This window comes from Ornithorhynchus anatinus, chromosome 5 (genome assembly GCF_004115215.2).
Source record: "Ornithorhynchus anatinus isolate Pmale09 chromosome 5, mOrnAna1.pri.v4, whole genome shotgun sequence".
Taxonomy (NCBI): Eukaryota; Metazoa; Chordata; class Mammalia; order Monotremata; family Ornithorhynchidae; genus Ornithorhynchus; species Ornithorhynchus anatinus.
This window is the reverse complement of record NC_041732.1, coordinates 65,902,661-65,922,436: the sequence shown is the minus strand read 5'-3', so window position 1 is coordinate 65,922,436 and position 19,776 is coordinate 65,902,661. Positions and strand designations below refer to the sequence as shown.

Sequence of the window (19,776 nt, the reverse complement as noted above, 5' to 3'; positions counted from 1 at the left end):
TGCGATGTAATTTGGGGAAGCCTTTCTGGAGAAGCTAGGATTTTAGGAAGGCTTTAAAGATAGGGAGGGCTGAAATCTGGGGGATTTGTGGGGAGAGGGGAGTTACAGAATCCCAGAAACAGTGCGAGAAACCCAGAATTTTAGCTCTTTTGTCTGTACTTTCAGGATTAGTTTTGAGGCTTTGGTATATCAGAAGGAATTTCCTCCAAGAAACTGAGGTAATCCATGAAATGATATTACTAATGACAACTAGAATGCCGGTAATGTGTTTTTAGTTGATTTCAAATTAAAGAAGCTTTTCAAATAAAGAAAGACCCGTAGCCAGGTGGGATACATATATAGGAAGGTGGATCTATTTGTTTTCTTCTTTTTCCAACATGAACTCCAACAATGTCCTTTTCCCTCCTTTGACAGGGAGATAAGTCATATGGTGCCAGACATATCAATTCGTGGCAACCTCTCCTCAGTCCACTGCTCCCTGGATCTGTGTAAATATAAGCTGATTCGAGGTCTATTAGAGAACAACCTTGGAGAGCCCATAGAGGAATTTATGCGACCTTATGACTTACAAGACCCAAGAATTCATGTGAGTGAAAATTTGTGTTACCTTGGAAATCATACACCTTCAGCCCAGAGTTACTCTGTTGCTTTGATAGAGCAAGAGTCACCAGTGTATAGCCCTCAAAATCATTTGGGAAAGTGGATAGAGCAGACAGTGAATCCTTGAGGACCAGCATGAAGTAAAGGATGGAGCACGGGACTGTGAGTCACAAGGTCATGAGTTCTAATCCCGTCTCCGCCACTTGTCTGCTCTGTGGCCTTGGGCAAGTCCCTCGACTTCTCTGTGCTTCAGTTACCTCATCTGTAAAATGGGGATGAAGACTGGGGAACCATTTGTGGGACAGGGACTGCATCTAACCTGATTTGCTCGTATCCACCCCAGTGCTTAGTATAGTGCCTGGCATGTAAGTGCTTAACAAGTACCATAATTATTATTATTATTATTACTATGGAATTTAAAGAGTGCTGACTATATGCAGAGCACTGTACTAAGTCATTGGGAGAGTACAGTACAATGGAATTGGTTGTCCTGTGCCCACAAGGAGCTTACCATCTAGAGGGAGAGACAGATATTAAAATAAATTATGAATATGTACAGTATGTACATTACTGTAGAGGTAATAATAGTATTAAGTCCTTACTGTGTGCAGAGGACTGTCCTAAATGCTGGGAAAGAATATACAGATGGGAATGCTGTGGGGCTGAGGGTAGGGGAAATATCAAGTGCTTGAAGGGTACAGAACCAAGAGCAAGCAGTACACTGACTGGCAATTCCTTTTAAATGGGAATTATCGATCACACACTGACATTGTTATTTTCCTTCTGCAGACTGTGCTAAGTGGAGAGGTGTACACTTGTATGTGTTTCCTCATTGACATGGTAAACGTAAGTTTGGAACTCATAGATTCGAAAGGAAAGGAAGAAACTGGTTCTTTAGCCAGGTATGATTTAATTATATATAGAATATTGTCTTATGCTGTCGAGTCGTTTCCGACCCATAACGACTCCATGGACACATCTCTCCCAGAATACCCCACCTCCATCTGCAATCATTCTGGTAGCGTATCCATAGAGTTTTCTTGGTAAAAAGATGGAAGCGGTTTACCATCGCCTCCTTCCGCACAGGAAGGTTTAGTCTTCACCCTCGACTCTCTCCCGTGCCACTGCTGCCCAGCACAAGTGAGTTTTGATTTGTAGCAGATTGCCTTCCACTCACTAGCCACTGCCCTAGCTTGGAGTGGAACGGGTATGCCTCTGTTTGACTCACCCTCCCATAGCCGAGACTTGTAGAGTACTGGAAACTCCAGGTGGGATCCTGAGGGGGATTCATAGCATATGCCAAAGGTTTTTTTGTAATTTGTGGTTTAGCAGTCAGAACCAATCAACCGGCAGCAGTTATTGAGCACCTCCCGCGTGCTAGGCACTGTAGTAAATAGTGCTGTACTGAGTGCATTAGCAAGATCTGTATTCTTTGTCCTCAAGGAACTCACAATAAATAGTGGCTAGTCAAGTTCAGGCCCTGTTTGGGACAAAGGAGTGATTGGCCCCGGGAAGGTGGAAAAGCTTTGGAAATGGTGGTGGACGACTAGTTTGTAGCAGGACTTCAAGAGTTTTCCTGATCTCATGTAGTCCTCACCCCCTATGAGCAGGAAGCTCATATCTGTGATCTGGTGATATACTTAGGAGTTAGACTCTTTTACCATGCTCATTTTCTGAATTGCTTGTATGCCGTTAATTGGCGGAATTTTAAGGCTAGCATGCGATTGCTGGTCATATACACCCCCTTCAGGAGCAAGGTGGGGAATTAAGATGGAGGGGAAGTTAGAATATGTTTTTCTTCTCATTTCTCTTGATGACCCTGTGAAGAAAGGCATCCTGGTTTGGCAAAAGGGAAACCAAAGCTCAAAGAAACGAAGCCATTTTCTCTAGGTTACCAACAAGTTAATGGTAGAATCAGGGTTGAAGCCAGTGGCATTGTTGTTCATATAAAATGAATCACCCTTATGATATTTGCTGTGTTGGTTCAAGCATATCTTGGTCACAGAGTAATTGTAACTTTTCCATTTTTATTCTTCTTAGATTTGACTTTAAGAAATGTAAGCTGCTCTTTGAGAGTTTTTCAAACCAAACCAAGTCCATAAATCTGGTTTCCCATTCGATGATGGGTTTTGACACCCGTTATGCCGGCCAGAAGACAAGCCCAGGCATGCCAAATGTGTTCAACTGCATCTTCCAGCCCTCCAAGTCTAGCACCGCCCTTGGTTCCATTCAGATTGAATTGCATTTCAGGTAATGGGATGGAGGCCTCTCAACTCTGCTGCATTTTTAATATGGCAAGTTTCCCTGAGTAGCACAAGTAAGGATTTAATTGCACTAAACTAGGCCGTTGAATCTTTGACTGGGTTTAATGTCCTTTGGTATTGATATATTGTACTTTCCCAAGCGCTGAGTACAGTGCTCTGCACACAGTAAGTGCTCAGTAAATACGATTGAGTCGGTGAAAGAATGGCATGTTAGAGAAAGGGTGCAGGTTCTTGTAGTTTAATTTGGTTGTTTTCTCTGGAGCAAGAGAAGAATTTTTTAATAGCGATCACTAGTTTCAACTGCATTTTTGGATACACAGCCTTTATTTTGGGATCCACTGTTTGGGATCTGACAACATGTAGCTGAGTGTTGGCACTCTTTCCTGCCACCATGCCAGCCAGACAGTTGATGAGATGTGGAACTCTGGCCACCCACCATGTCATCCTGCTTTCCATCCATCCAACTGAGCAGTTATCCAATGTGGAACGTCGAAAATCAAGTCAAATTTCTCTCACCTGTATTTTTGAGAGGACAAGGGAAGGATCATAATGTGGCATTTTTCTTTGCTCTCCAGCCTGATTTCCAAGTAGGGTAGCCCGTTATCCAGTTTTATAGTGGACAGCCTAGTTTTCAGCTGGTACAGATGGCAGCGGCGGACATCTTTGTCTCTGGTATTTTAATTTTAAATTCTCAGGCTCCCTCCACCGCAGCTCCTGCTCTTGCCACTGACTTCTGCAGTGCCCATGTTTATATTCAGGGGTTTCTGGAAAGGAAAACACAAAGCCCCTGAGGCAAGGAGGGAGCCAAGGGCCCCTTCAGAGAAATTCTCTAGGTTTGGGTGAGCTTGGTGTACTTTCGAAAAATGGTCCTTATGACACCAGTCCATTGTGCCGTATGTTCACAGGTGACCCAGTTGAGTACCATCATTTGCCACCCGATTTCAAAGAGGCACTTGGGCTAAAAATCACCCCATTTGGCACTTGTAATCTACTGGGGATCTGGAACTCAGATTGCCCTGACATCCATCGCAGCCCTGGTATCCCACTGGGAGCTTGGGGCTGCTGCAGACTCTGATACACTTTCCCCTAGTTCCCCCTGTAAAATTCTCATGAATAAAAGTGCACCTCCTGGAAATCTTTGGCCTGGGTTGCCCTAGGGTCAGCTGCAGCCCTGTTATCTAATTAGCTGACTGTTAAAATTAGTGTTTCTGCTCATCAGAATTGGGAAGGAGAAGGGAATCTTCCGGAAATCCAGGCTGTTGAAGGAGGAACTCATCTACCTCACCTGGGCGGCATCACAAATGCTTTCCAAAATATGTGCCGTAACTAGTGGCAAAATGTCTACAATTACAAATGAAAATATGCATTAATAAGCAGTAACATGATATACTAACTTCTCCTTGATGTTTCTGGATTATTCATTCATTCATTCAGTAGTATTTATTGAGCGCTTACTCTGTGCAGAACACTGTACTAAGCGCTTGGAATGTAGTTCGGCAACAGATAGAGATAGTCCCTGCCCAATGACGGGCTCACAGTCTAATCGGGGGAGACGAACAAAAACAAGATGACATAATCACGATAAATAGAATCAAGGGGATGTACACCTCATTAACAAAATAAATAGGATTATAGGACATATTTTCCCGAAGTGGACATATTCCCACACTGTCTCTGTGGTGAATACAGTTTTCTCACTAACTGTGAATGATTTCTCCAAATTGGAAGTTATCTCTTGTGTAGGATTGTTTTGGGTTTTTGAAAGTAGTGAACATTTATTCCTGCAGTTAAAATAAGTTGCCAGCAGATGTCTCTTGCTTCTAACTTTTGAGAGTCCTTTAGAGATTTTAGACCTTTGGAAATAATCCATAATATCATCTCTCTGAGGTTCTATTTAACTGATTTTTCTAATCTTTCCATATCTTTCCCCAGAGGAAGAGCAGTCTTTTCTTCCTGCCTTTACTGCTCTTTGAATGAATTCCTGAAAGGTTTTGTAAACAAATTAGCACAGGCACAAGGGCTGAAGGAAATTTTCCTGGTCTAAAAGAAATCAGGCGGTGGACAAGTGGCTGTTTTTCTAAAAGTTGTGCACTATTAGGTCCGGCTGCTGAAGGTAGTTTTATGGGCTAGTAAAATCAAAATCATCTGCAACTGTAAAGTTGTCTAAATATATTAAGTATTGCATTTAAATGCACATATACTTTGATGACCTATTAAATAATCCTTAGAAATTTTTTAAAAATAGATTTGTCAAGTGTTTGCAGGTTGCAGAGTTATATAGGAAGAGCAGCGTGATATTTGTGCCCTTAAAGAAATTACTATGTAATCCTGAGGGCAAGAACTCTGTAGGAGCTGAAACAGGATTTTTAAAACATATCATTTAGTACTTGTTTTAAATAATAATTTTGTTAGTTTTTTAAGAAACTCAGGAGAAAGGAATAAGACTTTCTTGGAGGTTTCCAGTTAGACCATTAGAGAGGATGGTTGTTATTTGGAGTGGATATTTGTTTGAAGTTGATGTTTGTTTAAACAAGGAGATTGTACAAAGAGGATCTTTGAACATATTTGATACATCTACAGAAAACAGTTACTTTGTTGAGTTTCTTTAAAGTTATCTGATCTGGCCCCAAGTGCATAGTTGGTCCTAACATACTATATTTCTAGTTTGTGTAAGGATGTGAAAATTTGAAGCATTTTTGTTTGCTGAGTTTCTCCCTCTGACACACTATTTCCTGGGGATGAATGATAAAGCCTTACCTAGGTTCATGTGGACAAAAATACCACTGTTGGTAAGGAGGTTAAAGGCTTTTTCTTTGGGGACTGTTGTACACTTTTTTTGTGTTTCTCAGAAGAATAGCCTCTCTGTTGGATTCTCTAGTTGAGGGTTTGTGTGTCATTTATAAAAGTGGTTCCCAGTATTTAAGTTATTGAATTATTTTCCAGGGAACAAGTTATCATTTGCCCTGCTGCACCATCAATTTAAGTGCCCATCCCTCTTAATCCACATGGGATGAAAAGAGGTCTGTGAGGGCAACATTTTTTTAATGACAAAAAGGGGAAATTCATTCATTCAGTTGAATTTATTGAGCGCTTATTGTGTGTAGAGCACTCTACTAAGCGCTTGGAAAGTACAATTCGGCAACAGAAAAAGAAAATCCCTACTCAACAAAGGGCTCACAGTTTAGAAAGGGGATACAGACAACCAAACAAGTAGGCAGGCATCAATACCATAAAAATAGATAAATTTAATTATAGATATATACACAGTGCTGTGTAGGAGGGGAGAGTGGAGAGGGTTGATGCATTATTCTGTTTCATCTTGCTTCAGGGCCTGGAATCAAATTTGAGAAAATAGATCTTTGGCACAAACTAGTGAGCTGGTGACCCAAACAGATAACTAGAAGTTATAATTAATATATCTCCCCCTTGAAGTCACCACATACTGAGGAAATCCTTGGTGGGCAGTCAGAGGAAAAAGCCAGGATTCCCTGACTCAGCCCAGGGCTGTGGGAATCAATGAGAATTCCCATAGCACTTCCTCTCACCCTCACCATTCTTGAATCTGGATCCCCTTCCATTTTCATACTTTAGCTCAGGGGTTGAAAAACATGCCCAGATGAACCATTGATTTGGAGATAGGCCTGCAGCAACTACAGTGTCTGTGTCATCTTGTCTCATACTTTCTTGCTAAGCCCATCAAACTCCAGTGCTGAATAGATGCTGTAAATGCATTTCAGGTAACTTAGCTGAGGATACCTCTATTGGAACAGTTGTGATCATAATAGTAATTTTTTGTTTTTTAAAAAACCAATTTTCAGTGCATACCTTCTTGACACTCATGGAGCTACTAACAGCCTGTCTGTTCTTTTTCAGTGGAGAAAAATTACTTGTTCTTACAAAAAGAACAAGATTGGCTAGAGATAGATTGGCTAGAGATAGATTGGAAAGCACTTGAACTGAACAAGAAGTCCATAGAGTTCTGAAATGTCCCTTGTTTTTCTCCTATTTTATCTAGATCTACTAAGGATTCTTCCTGCTTCACAGTTGTTCTGAACAACCTCAGGGTATTCCTCATATTTGACTGGCTGCTACTGGTTCATGATTTTCTTCATACTCCCAGTGATGTGAAGAAACTGGAAAATGTTACCCCTTCGTGTCAGCGCCGTTACAGCAGTGAAACGGCTGTGGTTCCCAAGGCGGTGAAAAGTGGAGTGATGACCAAGCGCTCTTCCCTTCCTGTGACTACGGAGAAGCACCTGGAGGTCAAGATTAATGTAACAGGTGGGCAAATTCATTAACACCATCATCCAAGCTTCAGTTTTTCCTTAGACTCAGTCGTCCAGCATAGGTTTTATTGAGTGCTTAATCAGGGCAGAGCTCCATATTAAGCAGTTGAGAGCATATGACAGAATTAGTAGACACGATCCCTGCTCTCAAGAAGTTTCCCTCTAACAGGGGACTGAATATATCTTTTATAGTGGCCTGTTTATGATTCTATAATGGCTCTTACTTTCCCGTTCAATCAGTCAGTGATATTTAGAGAGCGTTGACTGTGTGCCGAGCACTATACTAAGAGCTTGGGACAGTACCATACAAAAGAGGTGGTAGGCATGATGCGTGCTCACGAAGAGCTTACAGTCATGCGGGGGAGACAGACATTAAAACTTAAAGAAAAGGAAAATGGCTGAGTGTAAACTCTTTTCAAGCATTTTGATGAGGGTTCTCCTCCCACAGAGGCAGAGAATGCATTTTCTGCCTGGTCTTTAATGTCAGGAAATTATGTAGTTGAATTTGTAGGATCCTTTGGGATCTGCCATTTATAGGGTAAAGACTCAGAGATGATTCCTGCAACTCCTCCTCAATATCCTGAAGTTCAAGTGCAGTCATTGCTCTAGGGACAAGACATTCCACAGTGGGTTTTTTTTCCATTTTATTTTTGGATTTGGTTGGCTAACCCTGGGGCCCAATTTCCCTTGTGTCTTATTTTTGTAGAAATTCCTGAATTATGTTAAAGTCAAACTTGAATGAGAATATGGGGGAAAAGTGACTTTTGATCTCAGACCCTGGCCCTTTATGAGCATTTATGTACATGCCTCTGTTTTGCCTTCATTCATAGGTCACCCCTTTTCCATGTTGTGGGGTTCAGCATATTCTGGAATGTGATGCTCCAAGACACTAACTTAGACCTTGTTTCTTGGATGAAATATTGCATCCAGGGTCACCTAGGATGCTTATCTTAGGTAGTCTAACAGAGATAGTTTATCTGTGGTGACCTGGTGGTGTTAAAGCAGAGTAGCTGTATCCTGGCAAAAAATGCTGATTAGTTAATCTTTTTGTTATGTAATGCAATTACTTCTTCAGTTTGTAACAGAAGGTTATTCCTTCTGACCTGAATATTATAACTTCCCAGTTGAAGAATGGAGTTCTCTCTTTCAGGTACTGAATTTGTGGTGGTTGAAGATACATCCTGCTTTGATACGAATGCCATTATCTTGAAAGGGACCACCGTGCTCACATACAAACCCAAATTTATAGATCGCCCTTTTTCGGGCAGCTTGTTTGGCATTGAGGTGAGAATACTTTTGTTTTGACTTTAATTAATACTAAGTACAATAGAAAAGCACTTGGTTGAGGATTTTTCATTTTAAAATTCAGTATAAACAAAATGAGAAACGGATCATGTTGGGGGGAAAGAAGTCCATAAACTGATTACCTTAGATCACGGCAGTGTCTTATTCTTTTCCATATCTGCTATTCACCTTAGGTCTTCCCTAGCATTTCTCTTGTCATGCTGTCAGAGCATTCGTTCTGAGCCTGGACAGTGTTATGTTGGCCTCTCTTCACTAATCTTCCCTTCAAGGGTGAACTTCCCAGGCAGGGCTATCTCTAATTGTGTTGCCTTGGGGTTTGATGAGACTTATTCCCAATCCCGGGAGTTTACAGTGGAGTTTACAGTTTCTTTTGCTTTCCAGCCAATTGTAAATGAACAAAATCTGCCTAAGATTTCAGTTCCTGGCAACCTTTTTCTGTAAAAGGATCTCAGTTTGATAAGTATGGATATGCATGCTGGTGAAGGCCAGTGTATGAGTTTCGGTAGTGAAATTGCATAAATTCATCTGCTTTCTAAAGCCACCACAATACAGGTTTTGAATGAGGAATCTTGGTGATTGATTAATGAACTGTCAGATACAATAGGGTTTTGTGTAGCAGCAGTGTCTGAAGAAAAAGGGAAAATGAAGCTTTTCTGCCTTAAAGTGTAGAAACCCTGCATGGTAGAATATTTGAGATTCCTTTCAACCCTGGAAACTCCTTTCAATCCATTTCTTCAGCCAACACAGTTGGATCTGGATATTAAGCTCCTTTGCTACATCACTGGGTAAGAATTTACGGGGAAAAATGTAATGAGCTGTTTTTGAATCTAGCAAGAGACCTCGGTGACACAGACTTTTCAGTATTGCTGGTGAATGCTGAAAGGAAGGAAAAAAGAGTGAAATGAATGATCTCTCGCTTTGCCTTTTCTCTCCTCGTTAAGCAGAATTTGGGGCCAGAGCAGGATTTAATTATGTAGATCAACTGAAGGGTAATGCCAAACCAATATCTACCATCTCTGGCTGCTTTCCTTACGACAGCCGGGGCCATCAGTAAAATTTGTCGCATCCATCTTGATCCCTAGGTTTTTTCATGCCGCCTGGGGAATGAGCAGGACACGGCCCTGTCCATTGTGGATCCGGTGCAAATTCAAGTTGAATTGGTGGGGAATTCTTCCTATAAGAACAGTTCTGGATTGATGGATGCATTTAATAGCGAAGACTTCCCACCCATTCTGGAGGTAATGTTTGGGAAATCAAATGAAGCAGAGCACAGTCCCAAGAGGTGGGGAATTGCACACTGTCACCTATTGGTCTAATTTATGTCGCTGGGCATTTTTGTGTTGAGTTTACCACAGCACAATAAGCTGCTGAGAACACTCCCATGTGACTGTTGGTTTTACTGCTCTTTCTAGGTACTGATTTCTGGGAGTTTTTGAGGAATCTGTCAATATGCTACTCAGGTGCTTGGAAAATAATTCCTCTGATTGAGTCGTAGGGGAAAATGTTGAAAGATAGGGATTATGGAGTTTCTGGGCTTTAGGCCAAATGTATTTGCACCTTCTCATGGATCTCAAAAGGAGAAGTTATTGCTGAATGTCCAAGCAAACATTTTGAGTCCCATCCTAAGTGCTTTGAGAGTGATGATTTCACTGTTTTTATGCAAACAGTAGTGTACCTGTACTTAGACTTCCAACCCATTTGGATTTTGCTAGAAGTGACTGATTTAAGAGTGTGTGTGCACATATTAGAGAAGCAGCGTGGCTCAGTGGAAAGAGCATGGGCTTTGGAGTCAGAGGTCATGAGTTCAAATCCCAGCTCCGCCACTTGTCAGCTGTGTGACTGTGGGCAAGTCACTTAACTTCTCTGTGCCTCAGTTACCTCATCTGTAAAATGGGGATTAAGGCTGTGAGCCCCACGTGAGACAACCTGATTCCCCTGTGTCTACCCCAGCGCTTAGAACAGTGCTCTGCACATAGTAAGCACTTAACAAATACCAACGTTATATCAGAGATGTAAACTTTGCTTTTATGTGTGGATTGTTTTAGTGGTTTTAGTAAAAGTTGTGGGTGTGCATTTTTAACCACCAATTCATGAATTTACCCACATTTTTTGGAAATCATAATAAACACACTATGGATCCGTTTCCTTAGCCTACATGTTCTATGTTCCTCTTTCCTTTTGTCGCAGTTCTAACTCTAACAGTCAATGCTTCTTCATTGCAACGTTGTGCTCAACTGGTGGGAGTGGAAAAATACACCGATTACTAGCAACTGGAGTTGCTTTGTTTTAACTCTTAATAGAAAGGAAACCTGAATGAACTTTTGTAAAATTATCCTTCTCTGATCTGAGTGTGTAGTAGTTTACTCCTTGGAAGTGAATGTGGTATTATTTTTCAGCAGACACACATGTTCAAAGTTTTAACCAGGACCCTAGACTCACCCCAGAGTCATTATGCTTAATATCAAAAGCTTGCCCTTCTCTTACCTAGGGGTAAAAAATAATGTTTGGTATGTTTGGCTTCGTAACTGTTTGATTTGAAGAAAGTGGATTCTGACATAGCAATTGTCTGTAAGAGGTGAGGAAATGAAACCAAATTTATCCTTTAGAAAAATAACCACCTTTTTATTTTGTTAGATTCATTTACAGGCTCTGGATATCAGACTCTCTTATAATGATGTTCAGCTGTTTCTTGCCATTGCAAAATCCATCCCGGGACAAACCAGCGTTGCAGTGCCAGACACTGAGGTCTTGGAAGGAGATACTGTTGTTAGTAACCTTTCTGGTTCAACCCGGATGAATGAGACCTCGTCATCGGCTTCTGAAAACAGAGACTCCACTAGGCATGTCTTGGATCCTGTCCTGGGTATGTGTTTAATTCAGAGACCAAATCCATTTTTCTTGTTTAAGTGGCTTTTTTCTTACATAAGTGGATGTAACAGAGAGGTTTATATCTTGATATATTTGACTGATTCATAGCTAAATCATTTAGGCTAAGTGAATTGGAGAAAGACTTTATGAAGCAAAAATGCCCTAACTTTCCCCCAGGCTACAATCCCAAATTCTGAATTTCCTCTCAAACTGTGTGTGACTCTGTGGAGGTATGCATTCATTTTATTAAGAAAGTTTTTGAAAATAGGAAATTGTCCTAAGAACAGCAATCGTGTAACATAGGGAACATTTGCCCCAAAGCTAGAGGCTTAACTCTGCGTGTAGAAGTGAGGCGCTTTGATGACAGACCTGCAGGTGGGGTTCGGCATTTTGTTTTCTTTGGTAAGAGGCTACCCACAAGTTGATTTAAATTTCTTTTACAGAGTTGCAACTGATTCACCTGCAGGAACTGGGATTTAGTATGGAAGACTGTCGCAAAGCTCTCTTAGTGTGCCAAGGTAATTTGAACAAGAATTTTTCACAAGGGTCACTTTCCTCTCAATTCTGTGATACCAAATTTGGGGGCTGCACTAGAAACCTGGTGGACTGTGGGCATTGAACAACAGATCTCTGTGTGCCCTCTTAGCAGCAGACCCTGCCGTACCCTCATCCAGTTTACAAATTGGGGTACTGTTGTTGAATGAGACACTTATCCGCTGAACCAATTTGGGGAGTCTTTACTGGGAAGCTGTGGTCTGTACCCTGAGACCAAAGGAGATGTGTGAGTGCCAGCAATGGGGACTAGCGCTTAGTACAGTGCTCTGCACATATTAAGCGCTCAATAAATACTATTGAATGAATGAATGAATGAATGCCTATGGCTTTGGAGCAAGTTTGTGACTTCCCTGGGTTTTGGTTTTCTTGACTGTGAAATGGGAATAATGATCTCTGACCCTACTCTGCCTCTTAGAGGTGTTGTAATATTAATAATAATAATATCCGTACTTCTTAAGTGCTTACTATGTGCCAAACAGTGCTCTAAGGACTGGGTGGGATAGAAGTTAATGAGATTGGTCACAGTCCCGGTCCCACATGGGGCTCACAGTCTGAGTAGGAGGGAGAACAGGTACTGTGACCCCGTTTTATAGATGGGGGTAACTGAGTCACAGAGAAGTGTGAAGCGACTTGCCCAGGATCACACAGCTTGCAAGTGGCAGAGCTGATATTAGAACCCAGGTCTTCTGATTTCTGGGCTCGGGGTCTTTCCACTAGGCTACGCTCCTTCTCTAGGCAAATGAGGGAAACCCATGTGACAATATTATTTGGCTAAATGGGAGCATTATTTTCCATTCTTGTAGCTTTTGTTTTATAATCCCTTGGCCCAAGGTGGTAGATTGGAAACCTGGAATCTCTCCACTCCCTGGACTTCCTGAAAAATGGCAGTTTGCACTGTGGGGAGAAGGGAGATTCACTCATTCAGTTGCATTTATTGAGCGTTTACTGTGTGCAGAGGGATGGTCAGAAGGAACTTTTCCTTGGCCATCACACTAGGCAGGACTCCCTTTTCTCTCCCTGGTATGAACCATCTTTTCCATCTTGCAAAGCACACATAAGTGGGCACATGCATTGAGTTATCACTTTCAGCATCTCTTCTTGTTCACCCCCAGAAACCATTGCTTCCTATGTTATACAATTTGCCCTCCATTCTAATCTGCATTCTGCATTTCTCCATTTAACATCATTGAGTTTGGCTCTGCAGGCTCATTCACTAAGAAGTTCGATGTAGAGAAATTCCACAAGGCATCCAGCTTACGCTTCGCCTGATTTATTGAGGCTTGATGTTCCCTCCATGGTCCCCGGGATAGGTTCTCCTAGGCCACTCCTTTGATCCTTGTAACTCATTTCTGCACTGAGCAAGTGTGTGGGCGTGTGTTGCTGGAGCAGCTCTGAAAGTTGCTTGAGATGTTTGTGTGCTTATTTCTTTGAAGGCCAGTTAAAAAAAGCCGCAAGTTGGTTGTTTAAGAATGCAGAACCTTTGAAGTCTCCCTCGCTGGCCTCTAGTAATAGAGATAGCCAAGGAACCGTGTCAACACAATTGATATCAGGGGTGGAGATTAAAGCCGAAAACGTGTGCATCTGTTTTATTGATGACTGCATGGACTGCGATGTTCCCCTTGCTGAGCTGACTTTTTCCCGTGAGTATTTTCTAGTTCATCTTTAACTCTCTCAGAGATTGTGGAATTCATTTGGGTCCTGCCTTACTGCAATAAATTTTCTGTTAGGCAAATTCACAAGAAGGAGTCTGTGTTGCTTGGTTCACATCTCTACATAGTACTGTTAAGACAGGTCATCGATAGAGTATCCATTTAATTATTATCTCTAACAGACAGCAAAGCAAGAACGTTTGCTTCTGTTTTTCCTTTCTGAATCTATAGATTTTAGTGGCTACGGCTACTGAATTCTTGGGGAAGACAAAAAGCTCAAGCACCAGAAATAACGTTGTCAGTAGCAGTTGTTTCCATTTTATTTAGGCTATGCAAGCAAGTTCTAAAATCTGCCAGCCTATAATAATAATGTTGGTATTTGTTAAGCACTTAGTATGTGCAGAGCAGTGTTTTAAGCACTGGGGTAGACACAGGGGAATCAGGTTGTCCCATTTGGGGCTCACAGTTTTAATCCCCATTTTACAGATGAGGTCAATGAGGCACAGAGAAGTGAAGTGACTTGCCCACAGTCACACAGCTGATAAGTGGCAGAGCTGGGATTCGAACCCATGCCCTCTGACTCCAAAGCCCGTGCTCTTTCCACTGAGCCACGCTTAGCATACAACTCTTCCCCATGAGACAGATTAATGAATAAAATAATCAGAAATACTTATTAAGCATTATATGTTTGATGATGCTGTACAAAACAAACTAAATGCTTTCACTTCGTGGCCTCTAGGAGCTTATAATACAAAAATCACTGGCATACTCTTTACGCACCATGGTTGAGTGGACAGATGGCTATTTGTAAGATTAATGAAAGCCATCATCCTTTTAATCTTTAATTTATTATTTCTCATTTTTCTTGAGAGATTTTCCTAATTCTGCTATAAACAGTACCTGCTTTTATCTTGCTTTTTGGGGAATTTGGGTTTCTTTGTTTTGTTTTCCAAGCATAATGAGATAATTTCCTGAAAGATCAAGAGACCATGCGATGTTTAACGTGTGATATGATGTGTCCCATTTGGGGATTTTGTTCAACACTTTGGTTTACTACTTGTAAAAGCATAACTTATTTCTAGTCCAGTGGTGTGATACGCACATGGATTACTCCTTTCCCTTCACATCCAGTCGAAATATTTTATGTCATTTTAATGTGGGAAACAAAAATCACAAAACTGTGCTGTTGAATCTCTTTGCAAAATTTAGGTCCCTGAGGAAGCGAGTGATTTCTGGTAGAGAGTAGGAAGATTATTAGAATTACCTATTTGTTTGCATTTTTGAAGTCAAGCCGGATGTGGAATAGCAGAAAAAGCAAAGTCCTAGAAGTTAGGAGCCCAGAATTGCCCAGAATCATTAAACCTCATTATACCTCCTCAATTTCCTTATCTGTAAAATGGAAATATTTTAATTGATTCCTGCTGCATCATTTATACACTTGGATCTGTGACCTTTTACCATAAATTGCCCTACCTTCAGCTCCACAACACTTATGTACATATCAGCAAATTGCATATTGTAAATTTTTTTTTAATGTCTGTATCCCCCTCTACTCTGCAAGTTTGTTGTGCGCGGGGACTTGTCTACCAACTCCACTGTATTCTACTCTCCCAGTGCTCTGCACACAGTTAATACTATTTACTATTGATTGATTAATCTTACTTTGTCATGTATCAGGCTGATAATAATATCAGCTTCTTCCTCCATCACAGGAATATTGGGAGGCTAAAATGAGATATCTATCGATTAATTAATCTTAATATGTCATCATCTGTCAGGCTGATAATATCAGCTTCTTCCTCCATCACAGGAATGTTGAGAGGCCAAAATGAGATAATATATATGAAAGTGTGTAGGAAAAAAATAAATGAGCTACTCAAATTCAATAAACTATTATTATTGCAATGTTGAGCCTGTTTTCCAGGACAAATGGTAGAAATGAAATATTTTTCTTGTGGGTGTGGAGATGACCCCTTCCAGCCCTTTCTTTTTCTTAATTTGGAAGGAGAAATAGAGGTCATCTTGTGTTGGGGGACGACCCGACTGATTTTGCACATTTCATTTTGGAGCCGGAGTGTACCTCAAGAAGTATCTGCAGACATATGCATCACTCTGGGAGTAGATATTAATGGAACCCAGAGCCTTTCTCTTGAAACTCCATTGTCTGCAATGTCTCGTGAAATTGAGGACCAAATAGACAGAAGTTTTTCACATTAGGATAATGTTCACTTTCATTGCAGGTTTGAATTTTCTGCAGCATGTGAGAGCAAGCCCTGAAGGGTATGCACAGTTTACTCTCTCTGGAGATTATTATAACCGTGCACTCTCGGGTAAGTTTGAAATATATATTCTTGCGGAATTTGGAAAATAAACTTTCAAGCCACCTGGGCTTTGTCCACATAAATTTTACGAGGGGGAGGAAGGGAAAAGAAAAAAGCAGGGGATCATAAGCACGTAGGCTGCAAACGGAACAAAGAAATGATGTCGAATGGAGGAAAATGAAATGCAATTGCAGGTTAGAAACATTCCTTCCCTGGGTCACTAGCAACACATCAGATTTGTTTCAGCGCCACTAAAGAAACTATATTAATTTTTCCCTGTTTCTTCTTTAGTGTAATTGCATTTTGCTCAGCCCAGCCTGGTGCTCTTCTCCCACAGCTCTCCACTCTCTTTTCCAAGGCCCCTCGGCTTCCTCTTCTTAAAGCTCTTGTCACCCCAGCTCTGTCCCTTCCCCTCTCGGGTCTCCGGCATCCTATCTACACAGCTTCCTCCTCTCCTGGAACCATGTGCCTTCATGTCTCTGGCCCCACCCAACTGATCCTGATCACTCCACACTCTCACTCCTCTGGCTCCCCTTCCTCCCAGCTCTGACATCCCTGACACAACCTTCCCTTGCCCACCATTCCTGTTTCTGCAGCCATCCCCAATTTATTTAGTCCTCTAGCTTCTCAGAGTCTCTGAGTCTTTAGCAATCCTCATAATAATAGCAATTATAGAGGCCTTTCCTGACTAAGCCTTCATTTCCCCTATTTACCCTTCCGTCACCAATAATAGAGGCCTTTCCTGACTAAGCCTTCATTTCCCCTATTTGCCCTTCTGTCACCATTGACTATGCACTTGACTGGGTAATAATAACAATAGTAATAATGTTGGTATTTGTCAAGCGCTTATTATGTGCAGAGCACTTTTCTAAGTGCTTGGGTAGATACAGGGCAATCAGGTTGTCCCACATGAGGCTCACAGTCTTCATCCCCATTTTACAGATGAGGTAACTGAGGTACAGAGAAGTGAAGTGACTTGCCCACAGTCCCACGGCTGACAAGTGGCAGAGCCGGGATTCAAACCCGTGACCTCTGACTCCCAAGCCCGTGGTCTTTCCGCTGAGCCACGCTGCTTCTCATGTACCCTTAAGTACTTTAGTACTCACCCCAGCTCCACAGCACTTCTCTACATATTCTTGCGATTGACTATTTCCCCCATCTGTAGTCGTAATCTGTGCTTCTGGGAGAAGCAGCATGACATAGTGCATAGAGCAGGGGTCTGGGAATCGGAAGGTCATGGGTTCTAATCCCGGCTCCTCCTCTTGTCTGCTTTGTGGCCTCGGGCCAGTCACTTCACTTCTCTGAGCCTCAGTTCCAGCATCTGTAAAATGGGGATTGAGACTGTGAGCCTCACATGGGACAGGGACTGTGTCCAACCCTATTTGCTTGTATCCACCCCAGCGCCTAGTACAGTGCCTGGCACATAGTAAGCTCCTAACAAGTACAATAATAATAATTATTATTTTAATGTCTGTCTCTTCCCACAGACAGTAAGCTTGTGGGCTGGGATTGTGTCTACCTACTCTGTTATAACTCTCCTAAACCCATAGTAATCTGTATAAAGGAAGCACTCAATAAATACCATTGATGGAATAATAATTGGGTATTTGTTAAGTGCTTCCTGTGTGTCAAGCACTGTCCAGTTTTTTTTCTTCTCAAGCTGGACAGTATATAGCTAACCCAGTGACATCCCAGGCCTGGAATTAACCCCAAAGATATATATATATGAAAGTTTATATATAAACTTTATATATATATATAAAACCAACTCTCATGGTAATGTGGCATGTCTGTTGCATGACCTTGGGCAAGTCTCTTCCCTTCTGAGCCTCTGAGAAGCAGTGTGGCTTAGTGGAAAGAGCACGGGCTTGGGAGTCAGAGGTCATGGTTTCTAATCCTGGCTCTACCATTTGTCACCTGTGTGACTTTGGGCAAGTCACATCACTTCTCTGTGCCTTAGTTTCCTCATCTGTAAAATGGGGATTAAGACTGCGAGCCCCACGTGGGACAACCTGATTGCCTTGTGTCTACTCCAGCGCTTAGAACAGTGCTTGGCACATAGTAAGCATTTAAATAAATACCATTGTCATGATCATCATCATCTTCTTCTCTGTGTCTCAGTTACTCATCTGTAAAATGGGAATTGAGACTGTGAGCGCCACATGGGACAGAGACTGTGTCCAGCTAGATTTATTTTTATCCACCTCAGCAATTAGGACAGTGCCTGGCACATAGAAAGCACTTAATAAATACCATTATTACTATTATAATTATTATACATATATTCATGAGAGAGAGAGAGAGAACGAATGAACACTAAGCCCGCCCCAAAGCCCCCCTAAAAAACAAAACACCTGGGTTCAAGTAAATCCCAACCAACCTGGAGATTGCTGCATTCACTTAGACATCCCCACAAGGTCATGTTACAGCGTTATGACATAGTGTCAAACGCATGTCCCAGTGCAGTGTGAATCCAGCTGCTATATTCTACTGTCAGGTTGCTCATGCCCTTTGCCCTGCCTGGGCCTCCTTCCCCCTTCGTATCTGATAGATATCTGACAGGTTTTCCTATTTTCAAAACCATTCTGAAATCACATCTCCTTGAGGAGATTGAGTTCTAGTCTTCCTACCCTATGTTTCCAGCTGCCATTTCAGCACTTGCATGCCACCTAAGCGTTTAAATCCAACCTCCTGTAGCATTTATTTACCTATCTTTATAATCTATTACTTCCTCCTCTCAGAATTTTTTAGGGGGTTTGTAGCCCCTGCAAAATTGTAAGCCACTTGAGGGCAGGGATCATGTCTACTAATTTAATTGCAGTCTCCCAGTCCTCACAGAGTAAATAAACAGTATTGATGGATGAGAGATCTGACCATTGAGAGCCTCACCTTGGACCCCTTAGTATTCCTCCCTAATACTTCCCTAATCTTGCTCAGTCCCCGACCCTTCTGTTTCTTCTCGGAGGTATCATAGGATGGATGTCTTATTGGTCAGAAACTCACTTAGGAGAGTGCATTTTGCTTGCAATAAGTTTAGTCCCCTTTCTCGTCTCATCCACTTATCCTTGAATCTGGCAGTGCAAACCGGGCACAAGAAGGGGTGTGGTTCTAAGCCACTGTGGCTCTTTGCCAATTGTGAAGCAGTCTGTTAATGAGCCAGTCCTATCTGGCCTCTGCAAGGTACCAGAGCAAGGGTGGGCAATTATTTGGGCTGGAGGCCAATTAATGAGTTTTAGTAACTGGCAGTCAGAGGACCTGGGTTCTAATCCCAGCCCCACCACTTGTCTGCATTGTGACCTTAGAGAAGTCACTTCACTTCTCTGTGCCTCAGTTGCCTCATCTGTGAAATGGGGAATAAGACTGTGAGCCTTATGCGGGGCAGGGACTGTGTCCAACCCAATTTGCTTGTATCCAGTGCCTGACACACAGTAAGCACTTAACAGATATCATTATTATTATGTTTATTACCTTGGGCAAGTCACTTTACTTCTCTGAACCTCAATAACCTCATCTGTAAAATGGGGATTAAGACTGAGCCCCACATGGGACATTGGACTGTGTCCAACCTAATTATCTTTTATCTACCCCAGTGCTTAGCAAATACCATAAAAAATAAGCCCTTAGGCCAGACACGTAGAATTTTTTCACATGTCAGTAAAGTGATGACATTTAATGTGTAAGGAAGGCTTCCTTTACATGTGCGAACTTTCTAATAAACTGATAGAATTTTCATGTGCAGTGATGATAATATAAAACATGTTTACTTTTACTGGACACGACCGTGGTCCCGATAGAGTCAGATGGTGGGTAAGTTGTGGCCCACTCCTGCCTAGAGGCATAATGTAGTAAATGATGTAATGGCTTGAAGGAGTTAATTCACCACCTGACTGATTGACCAAAAGTCCCAAACTAGACTCCCGAAACAGCT

General features: G+C 41.8%; 1 protein-coding gene across 2 annotated transcripts in view; it reads left to right on the top strand.

Moving 5' to 3' along the window:
* The window catches only part of VPS13D (vacuolar protein sorting 13 homolog D), a 313,068-nt gene that overhangs the window by 70,739 nt on the left and 222,553 nt on the right, over nt 1–19,776 (top strand). For both annotated transcript variants that reach the window (XM_029065681.2, XM_029065680.2), the window contains exons 28-37: nt 415–586; nt 1,390–1,502; nt 2,641–2,850; nt 6,880–7,145; nt 8,301–8,434; nt 9,538–9,693; nt 11,090–11,318; nt 11,767–11,841; nt 13,312–13,518; nt 15,768–15,857. In XM_029065681.2, coding sequence (XP_028921514.1) covers nt 415–586; nt 1,390–1,502; nt 2,641–2,850; nt 6,880–7,145; nt 8,301–8,434; nt 9,538–9,693; nt 11,090–11,318; nt 11,767–11,841; nt 13,312–13,518; nt 15,768–15,857 — 1,652 coding nt within the window. The remainder of the gene's footprint in view (nt 1–414; nt 587–1,389; nt 1,503–2,640; nt 2,851–6,879; nt 7,146–8,300; nt 8,435–9,537; nt 9,694–11,089; nt 11,319–11,766; nt 11,842–13,311; nt 13,519–15,767; nt 15,858–19,776) is intronic.